Consider the following 13,314-nt stretch of genomic DNA (forward strand, 5'->3'; position numbering starts at 1 on the left):
ACTTCTAGAAGTTATTCATAAATATCGCAGTCTTTCCTGGGTCCCCCACTCACACCCTACACACATACAGTTTGCCTGCTTCTGCCCCATCTGGCTTCCCTTCTCTTCCTCTTTTCTTGGCCCCATTCTTCCCTTCCCTCCCCTGCCCTGCCCTTCTCTCTCTAGTACCCTCAGATGTGTGCATGCCCTGCTGTCAAGGCACTTTAAAGATGAAACATGCTGAGTTCACCTACAGCCCAGGGGTTGGCATCCTTTACACAGAGGAGGGTGCGGGCCACTCCACTATTAAAGCACATTCTAGAGAGGCGTTGGACACAGCTAGCCACCCAAGCCCATAAAGCACAAATTGCAAAACCCCATCTGCATAGCCAAGCCCCTTTCTACCTGAGCATAAATAGGACCCGGGCTTCTAGAGGAGGACATTGGAGTTTCCACAAGACTCCAGTTCTCCTATCCTGTCCTCTGCAAGCCAAACCTCCAGAAGCATCATGACCTGCGGATCAGGATTCGGCGGCCGCTCCTTCAGCTGCGCCTCAGCCTGCGGGCCCCGGCCCAGCCGCTGCTGCATCACGGCCGCCCCCTACCGCGGCATCTCCTGCTACCGCGGCATCACCGGGGGCTTCGGCAGCCGCAGCCTCTGCGGGGGCTTCCGCGCCGGCTCCTGCGGCCGCAGCTTCGGGTACCGCTCTGGCGGCGTGTGCGGCCCCAGCCCGCCCTGCATCACCACCGTGTCGGTCAACGAGAGCCTCCTCGCGCCCCTCAACCTGGAGATCGACACCAACGCGCAGTGTGTGAAGCACGAGGAGAAGGAGCAGATCAAGTGTCTCAACAGCAGGTTCGCTGCCTTCATCGACAAGGTGGGTGTCCTTGATCACACCTTTCCTGAACCTTCCCTTCCTGGGTAGGCACTGAAGGGGTAGTCGGGGGGCAGGAGAGATGTGGTGCCCATGAGCTCCCAGTCTAATGGAGGAGGTGGACACATATCCAGGGCACAGAAAGATCAGAGAGATGAGTCTAGAGCAGGGGCTCCTGATTAGGCAATTGTTATTATATACAACCTCTGTCCAGACAGGCAGGGTCCCCACAGACAGACAAGGACAAGGTTTGGAACCGCATGTCAGAGGAAGAAGGCCATACATGCAAACAAGACACAAGAAATGCACATAAGATATAGGAAGAGGACCACAGGTCAGGTCAGCCTTTGGGTGGGTGTCCTTGATCACACCTTTCCTGAACCCACCCATGCTCAGTTCAGGCTGGGCACTGATGGGGGAGTCGGAGGCAAAAAGACCTCTACTTGGCTCCTGACCACATGCCACCTAGGCTCAGCACGTCAGGATAACTCAGTCCACCTGAGCAGGGACTGATCTTTCCCAGCCCCTTGCTCTCACCACTAAGTTGGAAAATCCAAACATAGATCCCAATCCCGAAATCCAGAAGTTGGCTTGTCTTCCACAGCGCCCTCTGTGTAATCTCTGCTGAGCTCCTGGTTTGGGAGTTTACCTTAAAGCAATCGGCGCCCTCCCCCATCCCCCCATGCCCCAAGTAGGCTTTGGGGCAGTGGGAGCCATCTGACCCGTCCTCCCACCCCAAATGGCAGGTGCGCTTCCTGGAGCAGCAGAACAAGCTGCTGGAGACCAAGTGGCAGTTCTACCAGAACCGCCAGTGCTGCGAGAGCAACCTGGAGCCCCTGTTCAATGGCTACATCGAGACGCTGAGGCGGGAGGCTGAGCATGTGGAGGCCGACAATGGGAGGCTGGCCTCCGAGCTCAACCACGTGCAGGAGGTGCTGGAGGGCTACAAGGAGAAGTGAGTGAGGTCAGGGATGATGTTGGGCACAGGAATGGGCTTGAGTTAAAGCCTATTGGATGAGACTGGAGAAGAATTTCCGAGAAGGGGCAGTGACCTTGCAGGGCAGGTGTGCGGTGCGCAGCAGGACCTTCACATCAGGCAGTCATTGATCAGACGCCTAAGAGCAGGGCCGTGATTCCCCAGGAGGTCTCTCTCTGCTCCTTCAGCCTTCTCTTCTTGGAGTCTGATCACCCAGCAGCTATGCTCTGCGGGCTGTGGGGAGGGGGCTTCTGCAGTCTCCCAAGCCATCTCCTCCCGGCCTCTCGGGCTCCCACCTGTAGCACCTGGATGGGATATGAGTGCCAGTGTCGCTCAGGGCTGCCAGGTCCTGGGGCTGCTGGTGTCCCATCGTCTAGGGTGCGGAGTGCTGAGGGCCTCTGGGACTCATAGGCCCCCCCACAGGTGAGCTAGGATGGACACCCAGGTGAGGGGAGGCTGCAGTGCCCCACAGGTGCTGCCGTCCACTCCTAGCATGGGGCTGGTGCTGAGGCCTTATTCTCCTCCAGATGTGACCTCAGAGCAGCTTTGGGAACAGGGCTGTGAGGTCCCAGAAGAGTAGCCCCCTGGACCCCTCAATTCAAAGTGGAGAGAGAATCACAAACACATCCCAAATCCAACCACAGAGGACCCCAGCAGGGCTGCCAGGGGGCAGGCTGTGTTGGCAGGTCCCTAACATTGCCTCCTTCACTGGTATGAAGTGGAGGGGGTTCTGGGGAGACCTGCCCTGCCATGACCTCCCTTTCTGCCCTCTTCTGCCTCAGGTACGAGGGGGAAGTCAATCTGAGAGCGACAGCGGAGAATGAGTTTGTGACTCTGAAGAAGGTGAGTAACATGGGATCAGGAAGCAGAGACACGAGGGATCTCAGGATGTCAGGCTCTTGTTGGGGAGACCCATGGTCTCAACCTCAGTGCGGGGTGCAGTGACCTTGCCAAGTCAGGATGGGAAATTCCCAGAGATTAGGTCATGAAAGGCACATGTAGGGCTTTGAGAAGGGCAATAACTTTGGAATATCCACTAGCACCCTGCCCTGAAGCAGGGGGATGGCTGAGTTGACCTCTGGATGCTCTGTGCTGCTTCAGAGCTGGTGGTCTGTGGCTGGGGTGCCATGGAGGCGTGGCAGCTTCGGTCTCTCTGTTGAGGGACGGTGTCCTGTCTAGTGCTGCAGGAAGTCTGGTTAAGCAGAGGGGCACAGTCTCAGGATCCGGGGGAGGATGGAGCAGAGCCAGGAGAGGCCAGGTGGAGTGTTGGAGGACTGCTGGGGGACAGGGAAGTGTCACGGTGGCTGAGTGAGGGAGCCAGTCTGGCAGGCTTCCTGGTACAGGGGAGGGTAAGAAGGAGAGCTGGGAGGGAAGGGGTCTGAAGTGGGAGGAGTGAAAGGCTGGTGACCCATCTCCAAGGCACGAGGGGTTTGCTCTTAGAAGGGGAGGAGGTTGTGAGGTGCCTCTGGGGAAGGGCAGAGGGTATGGAGATGGGACGGGAATAGGAGCTCTGGGAATACTTTTCGCCTCACCTCCATGTAATGGGTGGAGAGAGAGGGGAATTTGGGGGTGGTGATCACCAGAGGTCCTCTGAACTCAAAGACTCCCCACCTTCCCAGGATGTGGACTGCGCCTACCTCTGCAAGTCAGACCTGGAGGCCAACTCAGAGGCCCTGATTCAGGAGATCGACTTCCTGCGGCAACTGTATGAGGAGGTGAGGGGTTGTGGTCCAGGCAGAAAACCAGCAGCGGGCCTGGAGGAGAGGGCGTTGGTCTGGGATCAGAGTGGGACAGGGATTTGGGCAGGAGCTGCAGTCCGTGAGGCTGTCAGGGAGGGCAGGGGCTAGACACCAAGGAGGGCTGAGAAGGTTGGGTACACACTGTGGTGGCGGAGGGGGTGGTGTAAACCACACGCATCCTCCCGCCCCACCATCTGCAGGAGATCCGAGTTCTCCACGCCCACATCTCAGACACCTCGGTCATCGTCAAGATGGACAACAGCCGGGACCTGAACATGGACAGCATTGTGGCCGAGATCAAGGCGAACTATGACGACGTTGCCAGCCGCAGTCGGGCCGAGGCCGAGAGCTGGTACCGCAGCAAGGTGAGTGTGTCAGGGCACCTGCCTCCTAGACATGGTGGCACGGATGTGTGGTATATATTAACAAGGCTTCTTTTGTCTGGGGATTCTGATTCCTAGAGGTGGTGAAAGAAGTGCAGACCCCTCTCAGGTTGTAGTAGTAGTAGGACATGGCTGCCACGTATGGTTGCACAGGCTGAGTACTGTACAATTTGCAAATCATCTGTGGTGTCCTGAGTGGGTGGGATGTCCCATCCTGAGTTTCATGAGCCTCCCTGCTTCCCTCCAGTGTGAGGAGATCAAGGCCACGGTGATCCAGCATGGGGAGACCCTGCGCCGCACCAAGGAGGAGATCAACGAGCTGAACCGCATGATCCAGAGGTTGATGGCCGAGGTCGAGAATGCCAAGTGCCAGGTAGGGGTCGTTTGAGGCCCACCCGGGGTCCCACAGGCAGTGTGTGCACCCAACTGGATCTCACCATTCATTCTCCAGCCCATTTCCATGACTCAAGTCCCAGGTTGTGGCCACTCAGGGAGACCCAGGTGATGAAGAGCAGAGACCTGTTCCTGGGGTGATCCCAGCTGGGTGGAGAGACTGGACACATCCAGGAATTGGACACAGTGACCCAGGGACCATAACCCACCTTGTTCTCTTCTGGGCCCTTAGAACTCCAAACTGGAGGCCGCAGTGACCCAGGCTGAGCAGCAGGGCGAGGCGGCCCTCAACGACGCCAAGTGCAAGCTGGCCGGGCTGGAGGAGGCCCTGCAGAAGGCCAAGCAGGACATGGCCTGCCTGCTCAAGGAGTACCAGGAGGTGATGAACTCCAAGCTGGGCCTGGACATCGAGATCGCCACCTACAGGCGCCTGCTGGAGGGCGAGGAGCACAGGTGGGGCCCATCCCAGCCTGGCCCTGAGCTGCCCATTCCCACCCCTTCTACAAGAACCACCCTTGATCCTGGCTGAGCAGGGATCGGGGACAAACCTATCATTTATCATTTGGGGTGGGGGGCGGTTTCTGAGGACTATTAATTTTGACCCACTGCCCCCTCCTTCCTGACCACTTGTGAACCCCACCCCAAGAATTTGTAGAGCTCTGTTGGCAACTCTGGCTCAGTCACTAATGTTGATTTTTTCCTCTTCCCTCTCAGACTGTGTGAAGGCGTTGGGGCCGTGAATGTCTGTGAGTAACCTAGGCCCTGTGTGGATGAATTTACTCTCTTCCTGTAAGGGATGGAAGGAGGAGTTCCACTGGACCTAAATATAAGAGTGGGCTGGCATCACAGGAGGAGGGATTTGGGGTTAGACAGCAAGCAAGGACCACCTCTTTGGGACTAGAGTTGTTAAGTAAAGATGCTTGGAGAGGTGCATCGTCGGGGAGGCCGGAGACTCGGCCCCCCAGAATTTTGACTCAGCCTTTGGGGTTCGCAGGTGTCAGCAGCTCCCGGGGCGGGGTCGTCTGCGGGGACCTCTGCGTGTCCGGCTCCCGGCCGGTGACTGGCAGCGTCTGCAGCGCCCCCTGCAGCGGGAACCTGGCGGTGAGCACCAGCCTGTGTGCGCCCTGCGGCCCCTGCAGTTCCATCAAGTCTCGTGGCGCGGGCCCCTGCGCCAGCAGCTGCCGCAAATAGGCGCGCCAACTCAGGCCCGGCCCCGGCAACCCTCCCGCGCAGCCGGGCAGGGCCCGCCTTGCCTGGCCCCGCCCCACCCCGCCCACCTCTGGGCGGAGCAAGCCCTAGGCTACTTCTCTGGCTCTTCGAAAGGTCTATCCCACTCCTAGCCTCTCAAGCCTGTGTGTGATCCCCTCTTCCCGGGCTCTGCCGCCCACGCTGGGAAACGCTACCCTAGAAAGAAGTCTCTTTGGCCACCACAGGAAGGGGACTCCGGGGCAGGGAGGACCAGGATCAGGACCTGGGCTGCATGGGGCCAATGGCCAAAGCTCCCACTCTGTCCCGGCATCTCCCCTTCCTTCTCTGCCGTGTTCCTCTCTTTCTTGATCTGTGTTTCCAATAAATCAATATAGCCAACCCTGGGCCTTGTCTGCACTCCTGCTATCCTCCTCAGGGGTCGAGGTTTGGGAGGGTCCCCAAAGTCACATGGAGCAGAAAAAGCCCGAGATCTGGGGTCTCCACTACAGTCCTTTGTCCCTGGGCTCACAGCACTCTCAGATTTAGCCAAGCGTTGTGCTAGGCCGCTACATCCTGTAATTGTATCCATACCACCTTCACAATATCTCCCACAGTAGCCAGGGCAGGGCCCCACCCTGAGTTCGGTGGCACAGCTGGGGTTTGAACCCCGTGAGCATGTTTAGTGCTCATTTCACTAAACCACAGCTGCCTCCCAGAGAACATACCTGTGCACATCTGTAAACCTACGGGTAGATGCACCAGTCACTCAAAGCTTAAGGAAACATCACTCCTGGCTTTGGTGGGGAAGACTCAAGCCTGAGTAATTTCCAAGAATTCTTTAAGGGGTGAATACATGAACATGACTTAAACTTTCAAAAAGCCTTTGATATGGCTGTCTGTTTTTAATGGAGTCCTTTTGGGGTTTGGAGACCTTCCATAGCTGATAAATTGCCTCAAAGCTAGAAAACAGCACGTAGCAAGAAGATGATGTGGTGTAGAGGTGAGCACACAGACCCTGGAGCCAAACTGCATGTGTCCAAAACTGAGCTCTGTTTCTAGCTGAGTGACTTCAGGCAATTTACTTACCCTCTCTGTGCCTCAGTTTCCATATGTCTAAAGTGAAAATGAGAAAAAGAGCACCTCTCTTTTACCTCCTAGGGTTGTTGGGAGGATTAAGGAATTTCATATACATAAAATACCTAGTGCCTGCCACAAAATCACAATATGCATTTATCATCAGTAGTATTCTTTTGCAGAATATAAAGTAGAAATCCCTCCTGGGATCAGGGCCATGGGCAGCCTCTCATTACACTTATATCTGTGATCAGAGATTGCAAGCACAGAAAGAAATCCCCACGTCTTCCAGGCCATCAAGCTCCTTCATGCAGGAAACCGTCCCCGCCACACTGATGAGGATATTACAAGTGCTGGTGGGAGTGGAGAGATGGCCCCTCAGCTTCACTATAGGCCAAGGCAAGTCCCTGAACATACATCTGTACAGCAGAGTGAATCTCTAAACTTCCAGTGCCGGGCCCAGGAAACTATAGCAGAAATGGAAGTCCCCATCCCCATCTCTAAGTGTGATAGAAATCATTGAGAATATTGAGAGATCAGAAGTGAGCGGTCTGAAAAGACACTGGCTCTTTTAAAAGATGGGATTAATTCCAGGTCTCCTGGCAACCAATGTGTCCCCTCCACCCTCCAATGGAATTCTGAGGACAGAGCCCTCAGAGAGTTCCAGAATATGCAACTGTTCTAACCAGCCCTCTGTGCTGTGACACCACACAGCTCAGAAGCAGGCCGTCTGGAGTCCAGACCTGAGGCCCCAGCACCAGCTCTATCCCTCCATCCCTCCCCAGTTCAGAAGCCACCAGTCCTGAGGGACTTCTCATCTCTGTCAACTGACCCCTCCCTCTGCATCTCACTAGTCTCATCAGCCCAGTTGGACCTTGATAACCTGTCATACTTCACTCTCTCACCCTCCCTCTGGCTCTGACCTTCTCTTTCCTACTCCAGTTCCACAATCTTCACCTTCACAGATCTAGGTTCCCACTCCTGGACAGCTCAGGCAGAGGAGCGAGGGTGAATGGATCACATACATATTGCCCATGATACAGAATGGTGAAGAAAATGAAACACCTCGCTGTGTGACATTTAGCAAGTCACCTCCTCTTTCTGGGCCTCAGTGTATTCACTAGTGAAAAAAAAATGATTGGACTAGATGACTGCTTAGCCATTTAAAGTCCCTTAGCCATTTAAAGTTCTATTATTCTTTTTAATTGAAGTATAGTTGATTTACAATGTTGTGTTAGTTTCAGGTGTACAGCAAAGTGATTCAGTTTATATATAATATATATATATATATATTCTTCCTCAGATTCTTTTCCATTATAGGTTATTACAAGATATCGAATATAGTTCCCTGTGCTATACAGTAGGACCTGTTGTTTATCTATTTTATATATAGTAGTTTGTATTTGCTAAACCCAAATTCCTAACTTACCCCTCTTCTCACCTTTCCCCTTTGGTAACCATGTTTGTTTTCTATGTCTGTGCATCTATTTCTGTTTTGTAAATAAGTTCATTTGAATCATTTTTTTTAGATTCCACATATAAGTGATATCATATGATATTTGTCTTTCTCTGTCTGACTTACTTCACCTAATATGATAAACTCTAGGTCCATCCATGTTTCTGAAAATGGCATTATTTCATTTTTTGATGGCTGAGTAATATTCCATTGTGTGTGTGTGTGTGTGTGTGTGTGTATATATATATATATACCACATCTTCTTTATCCATTCATCTGTCGATGGACATTTAGGTTGCTTCCATGTCTTGGCTATTGTAAGTAGTGAAAGCTCTATTATTCTTTAGGAGATGTGGGAAAGGATGAGGAGCTGGAGGGCAGTAGGGGACCAGGTGCCATGCACGGTGCTGTGTGCATGCTGTGTCTTCATCCCGCACAGCTCACTGTCTATAGGCTGCTGTCTGTGAGAGGAACAGAATGATTGCAACCAGGTACACACACGTGTCTGGGCATCTGTGTGGAAACATGTACATTTGTGTGTAACTGTGAGGGTTCCTATATGTGTGATGATGTGTGTGAATGTGTGTATACCTGTATATATGTGCTGAAGAGAGGACTTTTGTGGGTACGTGTGAGTGCACAAGTGGACTCGTGTTGGTGAGATGGGGTCACAGATGGAGAACCGGGTATGGTGGGAGTGGTGATGGGAAGGTGCTGCTGGGTGTTATCCTGAGGAGGTGACCTCTGACTAGGGAACCCTAGCTCTAACCCTTGGGCTCCCCTATGTACCCCTCCTGCCCTGCAATTACTGTAGCACCAGCCAGGGCAGAGGGAGATCAGTTGGCCTTCTTGAAGTTGGAGAGCCTTCTTTAAAGGTGCTCAAAACCCTTCCCAAGAACTCCAGTAAGTGAAATATTAATGACATTCATATCGATACAATTCTTACTATGTTTTCAACACTTTACATATAGTAATATAGTTAATTCTGAAACAACGCTATGATAGGTACTATTCTTGTTTTACAGATAAACTGTGGAGCAGAGAGGTTAATTAGGGAGGAAAAATAAAAGGGATAAATAAATCTTCACTAGTTAGGTCTGGGGAGGGCAGGACTGAGGCCCAGAAACAGGTGAAAAGTAACAGCAAGATTGGGAACAGAATCTGGGCCCTTTCTTCTTATTCCAGACTGGACTGGTTGATATATTGCAGCTAGAATCACATCAGGAAGGACTGCATTTAGACTCATCAAGACACTCCCAAGGAGGGTCTCGTGAAACACGTTAATAGTGGAAGAACAGGGCCCAATTCACCCAAGGACAGAGCAGACCAAACAGGACCACAGAGCCTCAGCTCGTTCATATCTACTACGTGGCAGGCTCTGGAGACAGATGGATGAGAAAGGTCACGTGCTCGAGGGGCTCGAATAGAGATGCGAGCACAGTGAAGTCACGTCCAGCACTTTAAGTGCCGCTATCAAGTGTGAGGCAGGTGTGGGGAGCCGATAGGGACTGATCCCTCGGGATCCCCTTCTGCTGAGAAGCAACTGATGACAACCCTCCTCCCTTCAGAAGTCACTCCAACTCACAAAGCTTGTAAATGCCTGAGGACTGACTCTCCATAAATGCCCCAGGCTGGAATATGGCCCGTGGCCAGAGGAGCCACTCAGAAAAGTGGTCCCCAAACCGCAAGCATTGCTGGTGGCCCATGTGGCCCTGGCCCAGCAAGTGACTAAAACCTGACCTCATGGCCCTTGGGATCTCCCGGCCTGACATCAGGCCTGGGATTTGGAAAGAGAACCTGTGGTCCACAACCAGTCCTCGGTGATGCTGGATGCAGGATGCTCACCGTCAATCCTGCCTACAGCTCCTGGCTGGGGAAGGGCGGCATTTCCTTCCGCACATCCCACAAAGTTCCTTTGTTGACATGATCAGCACAACAGGAGCTGGAAAAACTTGACCTTGAACATCAGAGAATCTCATTACCTCCTAGCAAAATGCAGGGAATAAGGAGTCCAGCTGAAAAATCTTGTGGAGGAGTGGCTCTGCTTTCAGGCTGCTGCTTTGCATTGGGAGTCTTGGTAAGAATGTTTATACAATTGGTGTCAGTCAGAAAGGATCAAAAGGGTCTGATGCATGAGTCCAATGGGGCCATGTTCCCTACCCCTCAGGTGATTGACAGCCTGTCAGCCAAGTTCTGGTCCCATTCCTCTTGCATGAGACTGCTCTGTTTATCCAGCAAGGGGGGCCTTTTGGCTACCTGTTCTCTGGGCTGGGACCCAAGAGAACACAGCAGACACTCTGGCACTAGTGAACCTTAAAAGGTAAAGCCGGGGCCTCTGGCTAATTATGCACCTTAGCCCCACCCAGGGACATAGAAAGCAGGGACCATTGTTCCCCAGATGCATTGGTGATGTAATCCTTTGTGCAACAGAAAAGAATGTGAGCTTGCTGAGTGGAGGCTTCTCTCAGGCCTGTATGGCAAAGAAAGAGCCCAGAAACCCAGCCTTTCTCTGCTCACCCCACCCGCACAAACTGGCTTAACTTCTGTCCCCCGCAAAGTTGCCTTGTGAAAACTCAGACCAAACTACACTGTTGGAAGCCATCCAGACGCTGCAACGCCATGACAAGGTCATGGGGCGCTCCAGTGCCCAACTGCAAGGCGGAACCGCACGTGGAAGGTGGACTACACTCCTCGTAAAAGCAATACTTATAATTTCTATATATGTAAATTTAAGTGTGGCAGGATTTGCCCCAAGGAAAAATCTTAGATTTCCTGACTTCCCCTTTGAGTACTGTTTGGCAAGGCCCGGTGCCTAAAGAGGGACATTGGAAAACAGTGACTAAATCTGGACATAGGGAAATGTTTCTTTGGAAAACACCATCCTCCCTAGAGATATGGCCATATGAGGGTGTTTATGATGGTAATAATAATTTGTGGTTCAATATTAATGGTAGTTTAATGATATTTGATCAATTAACTGGTGAACAGATATGTTCTAGATTAGGGACAAATAGAAATGATTTGGAAAGTTATTCTTTAATAGATTATTGGGATCCTAATATTGTTTGTTGCTATATTAAATTGCCTTTGAGTAGCAATATTCAAAATAGAAATTGTAAAATATATTTTAGATATTTTAATGGCATTTTAAAAAAGGAATGTCCATGTAGGAAAAGCTATGTGGGGGCTAGGGATATATAGAATATAAGGATATATTTAGACTTAGGTGTTAAGGTTGGTTAACCACCAAGAATAATTCTTAGAACATGTACTGTACGTAATGGTAACCTTGGAATTTATCTTATGAGAAAATCTAGAAACTAAAAGGTATGGTTTACGTAATCTTTTAAGGAAATCTTTGTGGGTTCAAAATGATTCATTCTTTCAACTCAAAACAATAATATTACAATGTATGTTAATGATTTATGTAATTCTACTGTAATCTATATATGAGTATATGAAATAAAGAAAGCACGAGATGGTGCTATTTTTACTTGGCTGAGTCCACGAGTCTCAGTCTCCTTCCTGTTGTTCATCGCCGACGCTGTCCATCCTTTTGGGGTATCCTGGATCCTGTTGGAGATGGACTCCGACACTACACCATGGATCTGGAAGTAGAAGCAAAGCCGGAGTCTCTGATTCCAAAGCCCATGTTTTCCTCCACCGTGGTATGCTGTTCCCAGCCCACAGTCAGATCACTTGTTCAACTAAAACCTGGGCCACCCAATTGTGTCTATGTCCTCCAGCCCCAATCTGCCAGGGCCATCTTCCCCAGGGCCTGCCTTCAAGCGCCCCTGCCAGGGCAGCGGAAGGAGGTCCACCTTCATCCCTATCTCACTGTATGTCTTTCTGGTCCATGTCCTGGTTTGTGGCCTGCCTCACCACCAGACCGTCATCTCCAGAGGCCCAGGACTAGAGTGTCTTGCCCAACAAGCACTATGCCTGACCCTCAGAGGCCATTTTGCGCTTGTAGAGTGAGTGAGTGGATGAATGAATGCAGTTCTCAGCAACTCCGCCAAGGACAGCTGCCTGTGGACCCCAGGCTAGGAATAAGTCCACCATCATGCATGAATTAACCCCTTCTTTCCCTTTCACCAGGGACCCTCTGACACACACACACACACACACACACACACACACACACTCACTAACCTTTAAGATCCTGGTTCTATGATACCACCATCATCTGAAGTCACGTGGACCCACACACCAAAGGGTTCCCGCTTTTATTTCCCCTTCCCCAAATCCGGCCAGCTTTGTCTTTGCTCTGGAGATAAATAGCCTGAGGAATCTAGGCACAAACAGCCGGAAGGTTCCATTCGCTGCATAACTTTTTATTGCAAAGGAGGAGTCCCAGGAAAAGAGTGGGTCGGGTAGTTCAGAGGGGTGGGGCGCTGCGTCCAGATAAACCAAACGCCTTGCCTCCCAGCGGCACAGCGTCCAGCCTGTCCCCACCCTGGGAATGGGTCTGTCATGGTGCAGTAAACTACATTCCAAGACTTTACGCTCTAAGGTGGGGGCCAAGAGGGAAAGGTGAGGCAAGGGCCAGAACCGTGGGAGGGGGCGTCTGAGACACAGCGCCAAGTCACTGGGGCGGAAGCTAGGGTTCCTTGACTTCTCCTGAGCAGGGCAGGAAGGGCTCAGCATCCACGGGAGCCGCTGCAGCTGAAGCCCCCGACACCGCCGGGGGAGCCGCAGGGCGCGCAGCCGCCGCCAGGGGCGCTCGTCTCCAGGGCGCCGGGGCCAGCTCCAGACGGCAGCTGGACCGAGAGGCCCGAGGTTGAGACCAGCCCGCAGGTGTTGAGAGCGGCTGGTGGAGGAGGAAACCCCTTCTTCTCCCCTGCTCGCGCCGCCCCCGAAGACAGACATACAGATGCACAGACAACCCCCCTCCCCCAGGAGAAAGACGTGCAGTGCAAACTCCCCAAAGTGTTAGAGACACAGACCGCATCCCCCAGAACCAAACTCGGGAATCCCCCCGACCCTGAAGTCAGACGCGGATTCTCCCCACACGAGAATAAAAGAGTCTCCTCCACGGGGATAAACACACAGAACTTCTTCCCACACCCTGGGACACACCAAGAGATCCTCCCCGCAAAGAGCAGACCACAGAACGCCCTCCCCCAACACACACAAACACAAAACAACCACTACGAGAGGGAACAGCCCCCCACAAAAGGGAGACACACAGAGGCAGCAGACCCCTTCTCCCTTCCCAAGAGGATACACACACAGCAGGTGGCGGGGAGTT

At 52.4% G+C, this 13,314-nt stretch overlaps 1 protein-coding gene across 1 annotated transcript; it reads left to right on the forward strand.

The window, feature by feature from the left end:
- The first annotated feature begins 488 nt into the window (after positions 1 to 488).
- On the forward strand, positions 489 to 5,405 carry LOC103008741 (keratin, type II microfibrillar, component 7C-like). The gene is made up of 9 exons (XM_057556510.1): positions 489 to 857; positions 1,601 to 1,809; positions 2,613 to 2,673; positions 3,450 to 3,545; positions 3,770 to 3,934; positions 4,200 to 4,325; positions 4,578 to 4,798; positions 5,060 to 5,081; positions 5,340 to 5,405. Exons 1-9 carry the CDS (start codon positions 489 to 491, stop codon positions 5,403 to 5,405), a joined length of 1,335 nt encoding a protein of 444 aa, XP_057412493.1.
- Positions 5,406 to 13,314: the final 7,909 nt, after the last annotated feature.

The sequence above is a fragment of the Balaenoptera acutorostrata genome, chromosome 11 (assembly GCF_949987535.1).
Source record: "Balaenoptera acutorostrata chromosome 11, mBalAcu1.1, whole genome shotgun sequence".
NCBI classification, from domain to species: domain Eukaryota; kingdom Metazoa; phylum Chordata; class Mammalia; order Artiodactyla; family Balaenopteridae; genus Balaenoptera; species Balaenoptera acutorostrata.

Excerpts from the sequence above, each read along its gene's own strand:
- LOC103008741 (XM_057556510.1), top strand. The coding sequence starts at position 489 with ATGACCTGCGGATCAGGATTCGGCGGCCGCTCCTTCAGCTGCGCCTCA. Across the intron at positions 3,546-3,769 it reads TGCGGCAACTGTATGAGGAG|GAGATCCGAGTTCTCCACGC; the intron begins GTGAGGGGTTGT and ends CACCATCTGCAG. Across the intron at positions 3,935-4,199 it reads AGAGCTGGTACCGCAGCAAG|TGTGAGGAGATCAAGGCCAC; the intron begins GTGAGTGTGTCA and ends GCTTCCCTCCAG.